Raw genomic sequence first — 18440 nt, forward strand, 5'->3', positions numbered from 1 at the left:
CAAGTTTCACCTACAACCTGGAGTTTCTTTCTCCTCTCCCCCCACTGTTTAAATCTTCTCAGCTTTTTAGTCCTGCCAAATCTTATCAGTCCTGCCGAAGGGTTTTGGCTCGAAATGTAGACTGTACTTTTTTCCAGGGATGCTGCCTGGCCTGTTGAGTTCCTCCAGCAATTTTTATATGTTGTTTGGATTTCCAGCATCTGCAGATTTTCTCTTGTTAAGCAAATATCTAGACAGTTTTCTTAATCATGAGCATTGTTCTTTCCCAATGATTCTCAAGTTATATAAAAGGTATACAAGTTTGAGGAGTATGGCTAAGGTAAATGCAAGTAGGCTTTTTCCAATGAGGTTGCGTGAGATTAGAACTAAAGATCATAGGTTATGGGTGAGAAGTGAAATATTTAAGAGGAACCTGAGTGTGGTGCGGAGTGTGGAATGAGCTGCCAGTGGGGGTGGTGGACCAGGGTTCGATTGCATGTGTGGGAGGGGGACGGAGGGCTATGGGCTGGGTGAAGGTTGATGGTAATAGGCAGAATAACAGTTTGGCAAGGACTTGATGGAGTCTGTTTCTGTACTGTAGTGTTCTACGATTCTGAGTTACCTTCTGGTTGTTATCTTTACATTTGTACTTTGTTACAGAATGTCACTGGCACTGAGTCTGGTGCTGTGGCTCATAGGAGCAGAATGTTGAAGAGGACTGCAGTGGTGATAGGAGATTCATAGCCAGAGGAACAAAGGCAATGTTTTGTGAATGTGATGGAGACACCGAAGGCATGTTGCTTCCCAAGTGCCAAAGTCAGGGATGTCTTGGGTTGGTTCCACAATATTCTAAAGGGGGAGGATGAGCAGTTGTAAATCTTTGTGCATAATGGCACAAATGACATAGGTAGAAGAGGTGAGACGATCCTGAAGAGAGATTTTGGAGCTAGGTAGAAAGCTGAAAACCAGGACCTCCAGGATAGAAACATAAAAAATAGGTGCAGGAGTGGGCCATTCGGCCCTTCAAGCCTGCACCGCCATTCATTATGATCATGGCTGATCATCCAACTCAGAACCCTGTACCAGCCTTCCCTCCATACCCCCGATTCCTTTAGCCACAAGGGCCATATCTAACTCCCTCTTAAATATAGCCAATGAACTGGCCTCAACTGTTTCCTGTGGCAGAGGATTCCACAGATTCACCACTCTCTGTGTGAAGAAGTTTTTCCTAATCTCAGTCCTAAAAGGCTTCCCCTTTATTCTCAAACTGTGACCCCTCGTTCTGGACTTCCCCAACATCGGGAACAATCTTCCTGCATCTAGCCTGTCCAATCCCTTTAGGATTTTATACGTTTCAATAAGATCCCACCTCAATCTTCTAAATTCCAACGAGTATAAGCCTAGTCAATCCAGTCTTTCATCATATGAAAGTCCTGCCATCCCAGGAATCAATCTGGTGAACCTTCTTTGTACTCCCTCAATGGCAAGGATGTCTTTCCTCAGATTAGGGGACCAAAACTGCACACAATACTCCAGTTGTGGTCTCATCAAGGCCTTGTACAACTGCTCCTGTACTCGAATCTTCTTGCTATGAATGCCAACATACCATTCGCCTTTTTCACCGCCTGCTGTACCTGAATGCCCACTTTCAATGACTGGTGTACAATGGCACCCAGGTCTCGTTGCACCTCCCCTTTTCCTAATCGGCCACCATTCAGATAATAATCTGTTTTCCTGGTTTGCCACCAAAGTGGATAACCTCACATTTATCCACATTAAATTGCATCTGCCATGAATTTGCCCACTCACCTAACCTATCCAAGTCACCCTGCATCCTCTTGGCATCCTCCTCACAGCTAACACTGCCGCCCAGCTTTGTGTCATCCGCAAACTTGGAGATGCTGCATTTAATTCCCTCATCCAAGTCATTAATATATATTGTAAACAACTGGGGTCCCAGCACTGAGCCTTGCGGTACCCCACTAGTCACTGCCTGCCATTCTGAAAAGGTCCTGTTTATTCCCACTCTTTACTTCCTGTCTGCCAACCAATTCTCTATCCACATCAGTACCTTACCCCCAATACCGTGTGCTTTAAGTTTGCACACTAATCTCCTGTGTGGGACCTTGTCAAAAGCCTTTTGAAAATCCAAATATACCACATCCACTGGTTCTCCCCTATCCACTCTACTAGTTACATCCCCAAAAAATTCTATGAGATTCGTCAGACATGACTTTCCTTTCACAAATCCATGCTGACTTTGTCCGATGATTTCACCGCTTTCCAAATGTGCTGTTATCACATCTTTGATAACTCATTCTAGCAGTTTCCCCACCACCGATGTTAGGCTAACCGGTCTATAATTCCCCGGTTTCTCTCTCCCTTTTTTAAAAAGTGGGGTTACATTAGCCACTCTCCAATCCTCAGGAACGAGTCCAGAATCTAAAGAGTTTTGAAAAATTATCACTAATGCATCCACTATTTCTTGGGCTACTTCCTTAAGCACTCTGGGATGCAGACCATCTGGCCCTGGGGATTTATCTGCCTTTAATCCCTTCAATTTACCTAACACCACTTCCCTACTAACATGTATTTCCTTTAGTTCCTCCATCTCACTGGACCCTCTGTCCCCTACTATTTCCGGAAGATTATTTATGTCCTCCTTAGTGAAGACAGAACCAAAGTAATTATTCAATTGGTCTGCCATGTCCTTGCTCCCCATAATCAATTCACCTGTTTCTGTCTGTAGGGGACCTACATTTGTCTTAACCAATCTTTTTCTTTTCAGATATCTATAAAAGCTTTTACAGTCAGTTTTTATGTTCCCTGCCAGCTTTCTCTCATAATCTTTTTTCCCTTTCCTAATTAAGCCCTTTGTCCTCTGCTGAACTCCGAATTTCTCCCAGTCCTCAGGTGAGCCGCTTTTTCTGGCTAATTTGTATGCTTCTTCTTTGGAATTGATACTATCCCTAATTTCCCTTGTCAGCCACGGGTGCACTACCTTCCTTGATTTATTCTTTTGCCAAACTGGGATGAACAATTGTTGTAGTTCATCCATGCAACCTTTAAATGCTTGCCATTGCATATCCACCGTCAACCCTTTAAGTGTCATTTGCCAGTCTATCTTAGCTAATTCACGTCTCATACCTTCAAAGTTACCCTTCTTTAAGTTCAGAACCTTTGTTTCTGAATTAACTATGTCACTCTCCATCTTAATGAAGAATTCCACCATATTATGGTCACTCTTATCCAAGGGGCCTCTCACGAGAAGATTGCTAATTAACTCTTCCTCATTGCTGAATACCCAGTCTAGAATAGCCTGCTCTCTAGTTGGTTCCTCGACATGTTGGTCCAAAAAACCATCCCGCATACATTCCAAGAAATCCTCTTCCTCAGCACCCTTACCAATTTGGTTCACCCAGTCTATATGTAGATTGAAGTCACCCATTATAACTGCTGTTCCTTTATAGTAATCTCTAGATTGCCACGTGCCAGCGACGGTAAGAGTAGCATGATTTGGCAGGTGAGTGCGTGGCTGAGGAACTGGTACAGGGGATCATGGGTCAGATTTATGGATTGTTGTGATCTCTTCTGGGGAAGGTACAAAAGGGATAGGTTACACCTGAAGCCAAGGGTTGCTAGAGCTTTTCAGGAGGGTTTAAACTAATTTTTTAGGGGGATGAGAATCGAAATGATAGTGCTGAGATTGAGGTAGTTGGTTCACAGACAGAGTTGGTGTGTGGTGAGACTGCTAGCAAGGGGAGGCTGATGAAAGGGGAAAATTGCAGTCAACAGGATGAGTTGCAACATAAAAGGTGGACAAGATCAGAAAGGGTGAATGCAGGACTGAAGGTGTTATATCTGAATGCACGCAGTGTATGGAATAAGATAGATTAACTTGAAGCACAGATACAGATTGGCATGTATGATGTGGACATCACTGAATCATGGCTGACGGAAGGTTATAGCTGGGAGCTTTAACATCCAAGCATACACGTTGTATCAAAAGGACAGGCAGGTAAGCAGAAGAAGTGGCTTGATTCTGTTGCTTTAAAAAAAAAAAATGAATTTAAATCATTACAAAGAGATGACATGGGTCGGAGGGTGAGTTGTTGTGGGTAGATTTGAGGAACTGCAAGGGTAAAAAAGACCCTGATGGGAGTTGTATACAGACCCCCAAACAATAGTGATGATTTGGTCTACAAATTACAACGGGAGATGAAAAATGCATGCCAAAAGGGCGATGTTATGATAGTCATGGGGAATTTCAGTATGCAGGTAGATTGGGGAAAATCAGGTAGGTGCGGTATCCCAAGAGGGGGAATTTTCAAGAATGTCTATGCATTTTATAGCAGTTCATGGTTGAGCCCACTAAGGGGTCAGCTATTCTGGATTGGATGTTGTGCAATGAACCGGAATTGATTAGAGAGCTTAAGGTAAAGGAACCCCGAGGAGGCAATGATCATATTGATCAAATTCAGCATGCAATTCAGAAGGAGAAGCTAAAGTTAGATATATCAGTATTATAGTGGAATTACAGAACCATGAGAGAGGAGCTGGCCAAGATTGATTGAAAAGGAATACTAGCAGGGATTATGGCAGAGCTGCAGTGGCTGGAATTTCTGGGAGCAATTTGGAAGGCACATGTTATATACATCCTAAAGAGGAAAAAGCATTTTAAAAGCACAATGACACAACCGTGGCTGACAAAAGTCAAAACTTCCATAAAAGCCAAAGTACAACACAGCGAAAATTAGTGGGAAGTTTGAGGATTGGGAAGCTTTTAAAAACCACAGAAGGTAACTTAAAAAGTAATAAAAGAGGAAGAGATGGATACAAATTTAAACTAACCAATAATATTAAAGAGGACACTAAAAGTTTCTTCAGATAGTAAAAGAGAGGCAAGAGTAGATATTGCACTGCTAGAAAATGATGCTGGAATGGTAGTAATGGGGGACAAGGAAATGGCAGATGAGCTGAATAAGCATTTTGTATCAGTCTTCAGACAGATGTGCAAGCCAAGACATTGGGTGAACTAAAGGTGGAGATTGATAGGTTTTTGATTTACTAGGGCATCAAAGGAGCACAGATTCACCACCCTCTGTCTAAATATTTGTTCTTCATTTCTGTTCTAAATGGTCGTCCCTCAAGTCTGAGGCTGTGTCCTCTGGTCCTAGACTCCCCCAATATAGGAAATGTCCTCTCTACATCCACACAATCTAGGCCTTCCAATATTCGGTAGGTTTCAATGAGATCCCCTCTCATTCTTCTGAGCTTCAGTGAGTACAGGCCCAGAGCCATCAGAAGCTCCTCGTGTGTTAACCCTTTCATTCCTGGGATAATTCTCATGAGCCTCCTCCGGACCCTCTCCAGTGCCAGCGTTATATAACTTGCTTTTTCCAGCACACTGAGCTCTGCTGCCCCTCAGGGTTGTGTGCTCAGTCTGCTGCTGTTAACACTGCTGACTCACAAGTGCGCTACCAGATTCAGCTCAAACTGCATCATGCAGTTCGCTGATGGTCCTCCAGTGGTTGGCCTCATAAGCAACAACGATGAGTCGGCATACAGAAAGGAGGTAGCGAGGCTTGTCAAATGGTGTGAGAACAACAACCCCAGTCTCAGTGTTGACAAGACAAAAGAGATAGTTGTGGACTTCAGGAAGGCACAGCTCCATTCTTCAATGCATATCAGTGGCTCTGCTGTGGAGAGAATGAAGAGCACGAAGTTCCTTGGTGTGCACATAATATACAATCTAACCTGGACCCGCAACATCTCACCAGTCAGGAAGGCACAGCTAGATAGAATGCCATCTTAAAAGTGCATTGCTAAATCTTCATTTTATGTGCCCTACACCGAGGCTTTTTTCCAGCTATAGAAAACTAAAGCAAAGATCATTCTCCCATTATGCATCACCCTTGTAGATAGTATTGTGTACAGTTCTGGTCACCGAATTATAAGAAAGATGTCAATAAAATTGAGAGAGTACAGAGGAGGTTTACTAAAATGTTGCCTGGGTTTCATCTCCTCAGTTACAGAGAAAGGTTGAACAAGTTAGGTCTTTATTCTTTGGAGTGTAGAAGGTTGAGGGGGGACTTCATAGAATGTTTAAAATTATGAGGGGGATTGATAGAGTTGATGTGGATAGGCTTTTTCCATTGAGAGTGGGGAAGATTCAAACAAGAGGACATGAGTTGAGAGTTAAAGGGCAAAAGTTTAGGGGTGACATGAGGGGGAACTTCTTTACTCAGAGAGTGGTAGCTGTGTGGAACGAGCTCCCAGCAGAAGTGGTTGAGGCAGGTTCAATGTTGTTGTTTAAAGTTAAATTGGATAGATATATGGACAGGAAAGGAATGGAGGGTTATGGACTGAGTGCAGGTCAGTGGGACTAGGATAGGATAAGATTTCGGCATGGACTAGAAGGGCTGAGATGGCCTGTTTCAATGCTGTAATTGTTATATGGTTATATAGTTCTATTTTGCAAGTTAAAAGATGTAATCAGGTTGAGGAACACAGCATTTGCTGCTTATGGCAGAGTATAGTGTCACAGATTGTAGTGTCATTGGTTCTGATAAAGAGTAAAGGGTCCTGGGCCTGAATCAAGCTGTTCCAATTTCCACAGAAGGCTATTGATCGAGATAGAATGCAGAATAGGCCCTTCGAGCTACGCCGTCGAGTTGTCTGGCCTGCTGACTGTTTCTGGCATTTTGTCTTTGTTGTATCAGATTTTTCGCATCTTCATCATTTGTTTTTACTTCCATATTTTGTTGCAAGTTTCTTGTATTTATTGCCACAGACGGTTGCAGGCCAAGTCATTGGGTATATTTAAAGCTGTCATTGATAGGTTATTGATTTATCAGGGCATCAAAGGTTACAGGGAGAAGGCAGCAGAATGGGGTTGAGAGGTCTAATAAATCAGACATGATAGAATGACAGAGTAGACTGGATAGGCCAAACAGCCTAATTCTGCTCCTTTGTCTTATGGTCTGTTACGTTTATAACAATTGTAAAGCTATACAACCTGTCCTGAAGAAGAGGCTCAGCCTGCAATGTCAACTGTCTATTAATTTCCAGAGATGCTGCCAGACCTGCTGAGCTCCTCCAGCATTTTGTGTGTGATGCTTTGGATTTTGAACAACTGCAGAATTTCTTGTGTTTATTATAGGCTGTCCTCACAATGAAATCAGGACCTGGTTTCATTTTGTGGTTAGTCTGTCAGTGACAGATGCACCCTCCACAGATAAATTGGTAAGTGTGAGGTCTAGTAGACTTATCTACTGTTATTGTTCAGCACCACTAGCCGTTGACCCAGGCTGACAGTTACGTTAATGAGGACTGGGTCAGTGCTGATGCTATTAAGCCAGCATTACTGATGGACAGTGAAGTCCAGCATCCAGTGCATCATCAAACCATTGCTTGTTATAAGGAACACTGGTGTTTAGGCCAAAGAAGTAGAGCAGTTAGTCATCTGGAGGTTGCCCATGCTTGACGATGTTTTAAGACCTCTAATGTCAGTACTTGGTGGTCTGTCATGTTTGATGTTGTGGTTTGAATGTAGGGCTAACGGTGAAATTGAGTTACTGTGGATGCTTGTGTATCTATTTCAGAGCAACACACACTCACAAAATGCTGGAGGAACACCAGGCCAGGCAGCATCTATAAAAATGACTCGGGTTCTTGGTCCAAAACATTGACTTTATTTATTTCCACAGATGCTGCCTGACCTGTTAATGATGAGATGATCCAATAGGTTCTCTTTTCCAAACCAGATTTAGAATTGGCTTTAAATCCCATTTGAATTTGAGTGTCTGGATTGTTGGTCCAGGCATCTGGAGAATGACTGTAGCAATCTATCACCTCCCAGCTTCTTACTTCATCCCCACTTCCCTCTCACCTGGTTTCACCAATCTCCTTCCATCTTGTCCTTCTTCCCCTAACCCCACCTTACTCTGACTCCTTCCCCCTTTCTTTCCAGTCCTGATGAAGTCTTGGCCTGAAACTCTGACTGTGTATTACTTTGTGCGTTTTGCTCAAGATTTCCTGCATTTACAGAATCTGTTGTTTGTCTAATAAATGGCCTTGCTGGCCCGGATCCTGAAAAAGGAATGAATAGAAAATAATGGCATAGAAGGAAAAGTATTAAACTAATAATTTAAAAAGAAACCTCATTGCTGGCTCGGCTGCGGGCCTGGAATCTCCATTATCATCTGTTAGGTCTCTGATCCTGTGCCAAGCCTGGGCCGTCAGAGGATTGGAGAAGCACTTTCCATGTGGACTCGATTAGTGGAATGTGGTGACAGATGTGATGCCATCTGTCACACAGTGAGCTTCAGATTTCTGTTTGGAAGTGCAGCAGTGGAAGCCGGAGACTAAAATTATACTGAGACCTTGAACGGCTCAGTAGTGTAGCAGTTAATGTAGCACTTTACTGAGCCAGTGACCCTGACCCGGGGTCAATTCTCCCCACTGTCTGAAAGGAGTTTGTACGTTCTCCCCGTGACAGCATGGATTTCCTCCGGGTGCTCCGGTTTCCTTCCAGTTCCAAAGATGTACGAGTTAGAGGGTGAATTGGCCATATGGATGTAATAGGTGGCATGGGCTTGCTGGGGTGGAAGAGCCTATTTCTGTGCTGTATCTCTAAATAAAATAAGTAAATAAAAGAATCACCGCAGCGCTTTTAATTTTCAGAGGTTGAGAACGGATTTGGGTCAGGTATATTATCTTGAAGGTGTTTGTGGATGAATATTTCATTTGCAACTACACAGAAGATATATGGCTCCGAAGCCTGGATCTTGTACTGCAAGTAAATCCGGTTGCTCGAGAGCTTCCATGCTCGCTGTCTCCGCTCCATCGTGGGTATCGGCTGGCAGGATCGTGTCTCCAACAATGAGGTCCTGAAGAGGGCTCAACTTCTAAGCACTGAAGCCACTTTGTTGCTCAACCAGCTCTGCTGGTCAGGCTGTGTGTCTCACACCGACAGCTCCAGGTTACCGAAAGCAGTATCCTATGGAGAACTCCGTCAGGGCAAGAGAGATCCTGGTGCCCTGCGCAAGAGGTACAAAGACCAATTTAAGCAGTAGCACTTTCTGGCAAATATCGAGGTCAGTGAGTGGCAGCAGCTGGCTTGTGGCAGAGAATCTGATCCAGGGAGCAGACAGAAGTTTTGAGGAAGACAGAAGAGGAGACCCAGGGAATGATCCTACTACCCAAATGCCTGCAACCCAGCCCTTTCTGTGTCCCTACTCATCCAGAGTCTGCAGATCCAGAACTGGCCTCTACAGCCATAGCTCTTGAGCAGCGGTCCCCAACCACCGGGCCGCAAAGCATGCGCTGCCGGGCCACGAGGAAACGATATGATTTGGCGATATGAGTCGGCTGCACCTTTCCTCATTCCCTGTCACGCCCACTGTTGAGCTTGAACGCACGCGAGGTCATTACCCGCGCGTCATCCATGTCAGCGCGGGAAGATCAACTCCTCGAGCTTGCAAAAAGGCGGGCCGAAAAGTATATTTGACATAACATCTCTGCTGGCATTCCGGATCAAAGCCAAGGCTAAATGTCCTGAGATAGCCACGAAAGCACTGAAAACGTTGCTTCCATTTCTAACATATCTCTGCAATGAATGCAATGAAAACTAAATTGCGGAATAGACTGGACATAAGGAACCCCCTTCGAGTATCGCTGTCTCCCATCACCCCTCGATAGGACCGTCTTGTTGCAGGAAAACAAGCCCAGGGCTCCCACTGATTCAGCGATATTGGTGTGTTGCAATGATTTTATATGTTCATAAGGGGAAAATATGTGCCGTGTGTTTAATATCCAAATGTTACTTAAAATGTTATGATGCTATTGACTTATATAACCATATAACAATTACAGCACGGAAATAGGCCATCTCTGCCCTTCTAGTCCGTGCCGAACGTTACTCTCATCTAGTCCCACCAACCTGCACCCAGCCCATAAGCCTCCATTCCTTTCCTGTCCATATACCTATCCAATTTTTCGTTAAATGATAATATCGAACCTGCCTCTACCACTTCTACTGGAAGTTCCTGATCCCACTCAACCTCACACACCTGCTGTCTCACCATATCTTTTGATGCCCTGACAGACCAGGAAATGATGAACCTTAAATCTACACATGGACTTGGCCTCCATTGCAGTCTGTGGCGGAGCATTTCACAGATTCACTACTGTCTAGTTTAAAAAAAAATCCTCCTTACCCCTCAAGGTTGCCCCTCAATTCTGAGGCTGTGCCCTCAAGTTCTGGATAGCTGCACGTTCACCTGGTCTAGACCTTTCAACGTTCGGTAGGTTTCAGTGAGATCCCCCCCACATTCTTCGAAATTCCAGTGAGTACAGGCCTAAAGCTGCCAAACACTCCTCATATGTTAACCCCTTCATTCCCAGAATCATCCTCATGAACTTCCTCTGGACACTCTCCAATGATGACACATCCTTTCTGAGATATGGGGCCCAAAACTGTTGACAATACTCCAAGTGTGGCTTGACTTGTGTCTTATAAAGCCTAGCATTATCTCCTTCTATTTCCCTTGAAATAAATGCCAACATTGCATTTACCTTCTTTACCACAGACTCAACCTGTAAATTAACCTTCTAGAAGTTTTACACGAGGACTCCCAAGTCCCTTTGCACCCCTCTGATGTTTGAATTTTCTCCCCATTTAGATAATAATCCACACTATTGTTCCTTTTACCAAAATGCATTATCATAGACTTCCCAAAACTATTCCATCTCCCACTTTTTTGCCCATTCTTCCATTTTGTCCATGTCCTGTTTCAATCGCATTGCTTCATTGGCACTATCTACCGATCCACATAGCTTTGTAGCATCCACAAACCTATCAATTCCATTATCTATATCATTGACAAAGAATGTGAAAAGTAGCGGTCCCAATACTGACCCCTGAGGACCCCTAGTCACTGGCAGCCAACCAGAAAAGGCTTCCTTTATTCCCTCTCACTGCCTCCTGCCTTTCAGCCATTCCTCTATCCATGCCAGTATAGGATTTTATCATGTGAGGCACCTTATCAAATGCCTTCTGAAAATCCAAGTAACTGACATCCACTGCCTCTCCTTTGTCCACCCTGCTTGTTACTTCTTAGAAGAACTCTAACAGATTTGTCAGGCAAGATTTCCCTTTACACAAACCATGCTGACTCTGGTTTATTTTATCATTAGTCTCCAAGTATCTGCAAAATGTCATCCTTAATAATAGACTCCAACACTTTCCCAACCAACCACTGAGGTTAGGCTAATTGGTCTATAATTTTCTTTCTTTTGCCTTCCTCCCTTCTTAAAGAATGGTGTGACATTTGCAATTTTCTAGTCCTTTGGGACCATGCCAGAATCAAGTGATTCTTGAAAGATCATGACCAATGCATTCAGCAACCTCTTTCAGGACTCTGGGATGTAGTCCATTGGGTCCAGGTGACTTATCCACCTGAAGCCCTTTGAGTTTTTCCTTTTCCCTTCTTTTAGCTTTTTTAATTGCCTTTTGTTGGATTTTAAAGCTTCCCAATCATCCAACTTTTCACTCACCATTGCTACTTTATATGGCCTTTCCTTGACTTTTATACAGTCCTTAATATCCCTTGTCAGCCATGGTTGCCTACCCCTGCCATTTGAGAGCTACTCCTTCTGTGGGGCATATCTATCCTGTGCCTTGTAAACTATTCCCAGAAACCTCAGCCATCTCTGTCTGCCATCATCCTCCCACCAGTACCTCCTCCAGTTGACCTGGGCAAGCTCCTCTCTCATGCCTCTGTAATTCCCTTTTTTTTCATTGCAATACTGATACACATGACTTATTCTTCTCCTTCTCAAATTGTAGTATGAATTCACTCGTATTATGATCACTGCCTCCCAAGGGTTCCTTTACATTAAGTTCCCTAATAAGATCTAGGTTATTACACAACACCCAATCTAAGATAGCTTTTTCCCTAGTAGGCTCAAGCACAAGCAGCTCCAAAAAGCCATCTCGTAGGCATTCAACAAATTCCCTCTCTTGCAATTGATACCAACCTGACTTTCCCAATCTCCTTGCATATTAAAGTCCCTGTTACAATTGTGACATTAACCTTATTACATGTCTTTTCCAGCTCCCTTTGCAATCTCAACCCCACATCTTGGCTACAATTTGGAGGCCTATATGTGATTCCCAAATGGTTTCTTTACCCTTGTAGTTTCTTCACTCCACCCACAAAGATTCAACATTCTGTGACCCTATGGCACCTCTTTCTAAAGTATATCCTTTGATGTTAAGTTCCCAACTGTGGCCTCCTTTCAGCCACGACTCAGTGATGCTCACAATGTCATACTGACCAATCTCTAATTGTGCCGTGAGTTTGTCCATGTTATTCCGAATGCTATGTGCATTTAAATATAGCACCTTCAGTCCTGTATTCTTCGCCCTTTTGAATTTTACCTCTGTGGTACAACTTAACTCTTTGCTGTGTCTGCCTTTGTTTCAATAGGTTTCAATAGGTACAATTAATGTCACAGAAATGTATACAATATACATCCTAAAATTCTTTTGATGTGTACTATAGGCCAGTCATTTGTACCCATTCATTTGCTTGTATGTGTTTACATTCATGTTACACCCATCATCTACTTGTAAACCTGCTGGCTCATCCTCGGCTCTTTCATACTGGTTCCCATAACCCTGCCATATTAGTTTAAACCACTCCCAACAGCTGTAGTATACCTGCTGCCAAGAATATATCGGCCTCCCTCGGATTCAAGTGCAACCCATCCTTTTTGTACAGATCACACCTGCCCCAGAAGAGGTCCCAATTATTCAGAAATCTGAATCCTTGCTCCCTCTTCAATTCTTCACCCACACATTTATCTGCCACCTCACTCTATTCCTATCCTCACTATCACATAGCACAGGCAGCAACACTGAGATTACGATCCTTGAGGTCCTGATTCTCAACTTCCTTCCTAATTTCCTGTATTCTTTTTTCAGGACCTCCTCCCTTTTTCTGCCTATGTCATTGGTACCGATATGTAACATGACTTCTGGCTGCTCACCTTCCCTTTTTTAGGATATTGTGGATGTGTTCAGAAACATCACAGACCTTGGTACCTGGGAGGCAAACTGCCATCCATGTTTTTTTCCATCGAAACAATTGCTTATCTGTTCTGCTAACTATAGAGTCCCCTATTAATGCTGCCATCCTCTTTGGTTCCCTACCCTTCTGAGCTACAGGGCCAGACTCTGTGCCAGAGGTATGGCCGTTGTTACTTCCCCCAGGTAGGGCGTTCTTTGTTACTTTAAAGAATTCCAACAGATTTGTCAGGCATGATTTCCCCTTGAGGAAACCATGCTGACTATTGCCTATTTTGTCATGTGCCTCCAAGTACCCTGAGACCTCATCCTCAATAATCGACTCCAACATCTTCCCAACCACTGAGGTCAGACTGACTGGCCTATAGTTACCTTTCTTCTGCTTCTCTCCCTTTTTGAAGAGTGGAGTGACATTTACAATTTTCCAGTCTTCCGGAACCATTCCAGAATCTAGTGATTCTTGAAGGATCATCATTAATGCCATCACAATCTCTTCAGTCACCTTTTTCAGAACTCTGTGGTGTACACAATCAGGTGCAGGTGACTTATCTACCTTCAGACCTTTCAGTTTCCAAAGAACCTTCTCTCTAGTTATATAACTTCACACACTTCATGCCCCCTGACATCTGGAACTTCCACCATACTGCTTGTGTCTTCCACAGTGAAGACTGATGCAAAATACTTATTCAGTTCATCTGCCATTTTGTTGTTCCTGAGTATTACCTCTCCAGCTTCATTTTCCAGTTGTCCATTATCTGCTCTCGCCTCCCTTTTACACTTTATGTTTCTGAAGAAACTTTTGGTATCCTCTTTATAATATCGACCGGCTTACTTATGTGTTCCATCTTTATCTTAATAACTTTTTTTAGTTGCCTTCTGTTGGTTTTTAAAAAAAAAACACTTCCCATTTTTTTTTTAGATTATGAGAACACTCAGTCCTCTTTTATTGTCATTTAGAAATGCATACATGCGTTAAGAAATGATACAATGTTTCTCCGGAGTGGTATCACAGAAAACAGGACAAACCAAAGACTAACACTGACAGAACCACATAATTATAACATATAGTTACAGCAGTGCAAAGCAATACCATAATTTGATAAAGAACAGACCATGGGCACGGTAAATAAAGTCTCAAAATTCCCCGAGTTGATCGACTCCCGAGTCCCCGATAGCAGTGGCAAAAGGGAGAAACTCCCTGCCATAAACCTCCAGGCACCGTCAACTTGCTGATGCCTTGGAAGCAGCCGACCACAGCCGACACTGAGTCCATCCGTCCAAAAACTTTGAGCTTCCGACCAGCCTCTCCGATACAGCCTCCCGAGCGCCATCCTCTGCTGAGTGCCTTCGACCTCGCTCAGGCCGCTGAAACACGCAAAGCCGAGGATTTCGGGGCTTCTGCTAATTCTCCAACTTCCACTAATTTTTGCTCTATTTTCTACCCTCTCTTTGGTTTTTAACTTCTCTTGTTAGCCACGGTTGTGTCCTCTTTTCTTTAGTATACTACTACTTCTTTGGGATGTATATATCCTGTGCCATGCAAATTGCTTCCAGAAATTCCAACCTTTGATGCTCTGCTGTCTTCTCTGCCAGTGTTCTTTTCCAATCAATACTGGCCAACTCCTGTCTCATGCCTCTGTAATTCCCTTTGCTCTACAGTAATACTGATGCAGGTTTCCCCTGCTATCCGAGGGTAGAACTTGCCTATGAAACGGTTTGTAAGCCAGAATGTCGTAAAGTGAATAAACAATTACCATTTATTAATATGGGAAAAATTTTTAAGCGTTCCCAGACCCAAAAAATAACCTACCAAATCATGCCAAATACCACATAAAACTTAAAATAACAGTAACATATAGTAAAAGCAGGAATGATATGATAAATACACAGCATATATAAAGTAGAAATACTTTTTTGCAGCACTGTCTAGCGCAGCGAAAATCTCACGGCGGCACTCTCGGCGGAAGCGCTCTCGGCAGAAACACTCTCTCCAGTAACCTTTAAGCTATGAAGCTGCCAAATCATGCCAAATAACACATAAAAATACACAGCCTATATATACAAAGTAGAAATAATGTATGCAGTGTAGTTTCACTTACTGGAATCAGGAAGACTCCAATAAATTGCAGTTTCGTCACTTGCTTATACGCGTAACCACTTTCTGTAATTATTTTCTTCATCTCTGCTGGGAACTTCTCGGCAGCTTCAGTATCAGCCGAAGCACTCTCTCTGGTAAACGTTAAACTATGAAGCTGCCCTTGCCTCAGAAACCAATCAAACCACCTATGACTACCTTTAAATTCCACTTTCGCAACACTTTCATCACCATCGTCCATTGCTTTCTGTTTCAGCTTATTAAAAAGACTGACTGATTTCACCTTAAGTATAAGAAACCTTAGCAGAACACCACGGTTTGTACGCCCATCAATCCATTCAAGCAATAGACTTTCCATTTTATCCATTATTGGATGCCGACTAAGAGAGACCACTTTGCTGCGAGCAGAACCAACAGTAACATCGGCAGCTTTCAAAATTCTTTCTCTCTGCGTATATATAGTGCGAATGGTGGACGCAGGCAAGTTCAGCGTGTGGACAATGTCCTTACTTCGTTCACCACGATTGAAGCGCTTAATTATGTCTAGTTTCATGCTAAGTGTAACACCCTTACGTGCTCTTTTAGGCTTTTCCGATGCCTTAGAACTCACCTTGCTAACGGATGCACAAAATAAATCGAGATAAAGCACGTGTTTAAGCAATGGCGGCTAGAATGCAGTTCTGGGGGAGGAGCTTGGCTGTTCAGGCGCGCTGCCTTTTCTCGGGCGCTGCCTTTTTTTGTAACCGTGAAAACACCTGTTAGCGAAAACAGGTAACTAATGAATGTAGGCCTTTCGTAACAGCAAGGTGTTGTAAAGGGAATGTTCGGAAAATGGGGGCCACCTGTACACCTGATTTACGGACAGCAGAGCTATTCAAAAATTCACGTTGAGCTTATTTTTTATTAAAACAAATCTTTGCTCTCAGGATAAGAATTTAGAATATGTGAATGTTGGATAAACAAGGGTGTACTATAGTGGTTGCGTGGCAGAGTGGAGATATGTCTCTACCAAAGGAGGTGTAAGTTGCTCTTTCCTTCCTCTAGCCTGCAGGTCACCCTTGGGCAAAGTGTAGCACCTGCTTAGCTCCCTGATCAGGGTCACGTGAAGCCATGGGAGCAGGTGGTAAATGGTCGTATGAGCAGCTGGTCCATATCACAATTCCTGTTATGCGACCACTGACACCAGGCAGACAATCTCTGAAGAGTATTGATAATGGCTGGGGGTCACCCACCTTGTAAAGACACTGCCCAGAAGAATGCAGTTTGCCAAGAGCAGTCATGGCCATGATCACCCATGCTATACAACATGGCACATAATGATGATGGCTAGGGTGGTAGATATGTTGGGTAGTATGGTGCAGTAATCGTTGCATTGCTGCTTTGCAACTTTAGGGTCCTGTATTCGATCCTGTCCTCAGGTGCTGTCTGTGTGGCGTTTACATGTTCTCTGCAGGACCATGTGGGTTTTCACAGGTTGCTTCTCTTTTCTCCCACATTCAAAATATATCGGCTCATTTTCTACTGTAATTTGCCCCTTAGAGCAGGTAGGTGGCAAAAGCATTAATGAAGGTGGTCATGGGCGTGTGAGGGAGGAAGAATCATTTGTGAGATCATAAAGAAATGAGGAATTGGATTGATGGGATTGCTGTGCTCGCAACCAACATGGATTTGATGGGCTACGTGGCATCAGTGTCGTAATAAATAAAAAAATAAAATCTTATGCCTAAGTTCAAAGTAAATTTATTATCAAGGTACTTGTATGTTACTATATACAACTTTGAGATTCATTCTTTGCAGCCATTTAAAATATAGAAGTGCAATAGAGTTTATGAAAAACTACATAAATACTGGCAATCAATGTGCAAATGAAGACAAATCGTGCAAGTAAGAAAAGTAGAAATAAGTAGTAAACAATTAATACTGAGAGCATCAGTTGCTGAGTACTTGAAAATGAGTCCATGGGTTGTAGAATCAGTTCATTGTTGAGTGAGTTATCCACGCTGGTTCAGAGCCTGATGGTTGAGGGGTAATAACTGTGGTATGGAACCTAAGGCTCCTGTACCTCCTGCCTGATAGCAGTAGTGAGAAGAGGGCATTCCCTGGATGGGGGGGGGGGGGGTGTCTTTGATGACAGATTCTGGTTGGGAGGCCTTTGCCTCTAATGAACGGGGCTGTACCCACTGTACTCGACTGGGGCAACAGGCTGAGGGTAGCAGACACCAACAGAATCAACAAACTCATTCGTAAGGCCAGTGATATTGTGGGGATGGAACTGGACTCTTTCACGGTGGTGTTTGAAAAGAGGATGCTGTCCAAGTTGCATGCCATCTTGGTCAATGTCTCCCATCCACTACATAATGTACTGAATGGGCACAGGAGTACATTCAGCCAGAGGCTCATTCCACCGAGATGCAACACAGAGCATCATAGGAAGTCATTCCTGCCTGTGGCCATCAAATTTTACAACTCCTCCCTTGGAGGGTCAGACACCCTGAGCCAATAGGCTGGTCCTGGACTTATTTCATAATTTACTGGCATAATTTACATATTACTGTTTAACTATTTATGGTTCTATTACTATTATTTATGGTGCAACTGTAACGAAAACCAATTTCCCCTGGGATCAATGAAGTATGACTATGACTCTACATGGAGTGTACATTTAATCCAGTCTGTGTTTAATTTTATGTCACCAGCTTACATCCACAAAAAGTGAAGATCGATTGAAGTATCTGCTGCAGCGGTTGCCTGGCTACTGTCCCGAGTCAATGGTAAGAAGGATGTAGTCCATTGCAATTCATTTTGTATTTCTAATTTACTTGCTGCATATCATTGTCAGTACTGAAAAGCTGAAATTAAGAGGAATGGATAGAGTGGATAGCCAGCGCCTCTTCCCCAGGGCACCACTTCTCAATGCAAGGTGACATAGCTTTCAGATAAGGGGTGGGAAGTTCAAGGGGAATATTAGAGGAAGGTTTTTTACTCAGAGACTGGTTGGTGCATGGAATGCACTGCCTGAGTCAGTGGTGGAGGTAGATACACTAGTGAAGTTTAAGAGACGACTAGACAGGTATATGGAGGAATTTAATGTGGGGGGTTATATGGGAGGCAGGGTTTGAAGGTCGGCACAACATTGTGGGCCGAAGGGCCTGTAATGTGCTGTACTATTCTATGTTCTATGAAACTAAAAGTCTGAGATGTTTTCTGGTTAGATGATGATGGAAAGTGAGCCCTGTGTTGTCTTTCATTTGTGAAAATGCATAAAGTCATTTT

The 18440-nt window shown here is 43.3% G+C and overlaps 1 protein-coding gene across 6 annotated transcripts in view; it reads left to right on the plus strand.

The window, feature by feature from the left end:
• The window catches only part of reck (reversion-inducing-cysteine-rich protein with kazal motifs), a 201477-nt gene that overhangs the window by 79724 nt on the left and 103313 nt on the right, over nt 1-18440 (plus strand). For all 6 annotated transcript variants that reach the window (XM_072251980.1, XM_072252007.1, XM_072251989.1 and 3 more), the window contains one exon: nt 17864-17938. In XM_072251980.1, the coding sequence (XP_072108081.1) occupies nt 17864-17938 (75 nt within the window). The remainder of the gene's footprint in view (nt 1-17863; nt 17939-18440) is intronic.

The sequence above is a fragment of the Mobula birostris genome, chromosome 1 (genome assembly GCF_030028105.1).
Source record: "Mobula birostris isolate sMobBir1 chromosome 1, sMobBir1.hap1, whole genome shotgun sequence".
NCBI classification, from domain to species: Eukaryota; Metazoa; Chordata; class Chondrichthyes; order Myliobatiformes; family Myliobatidae; genus Mobula; species Mobula birostris.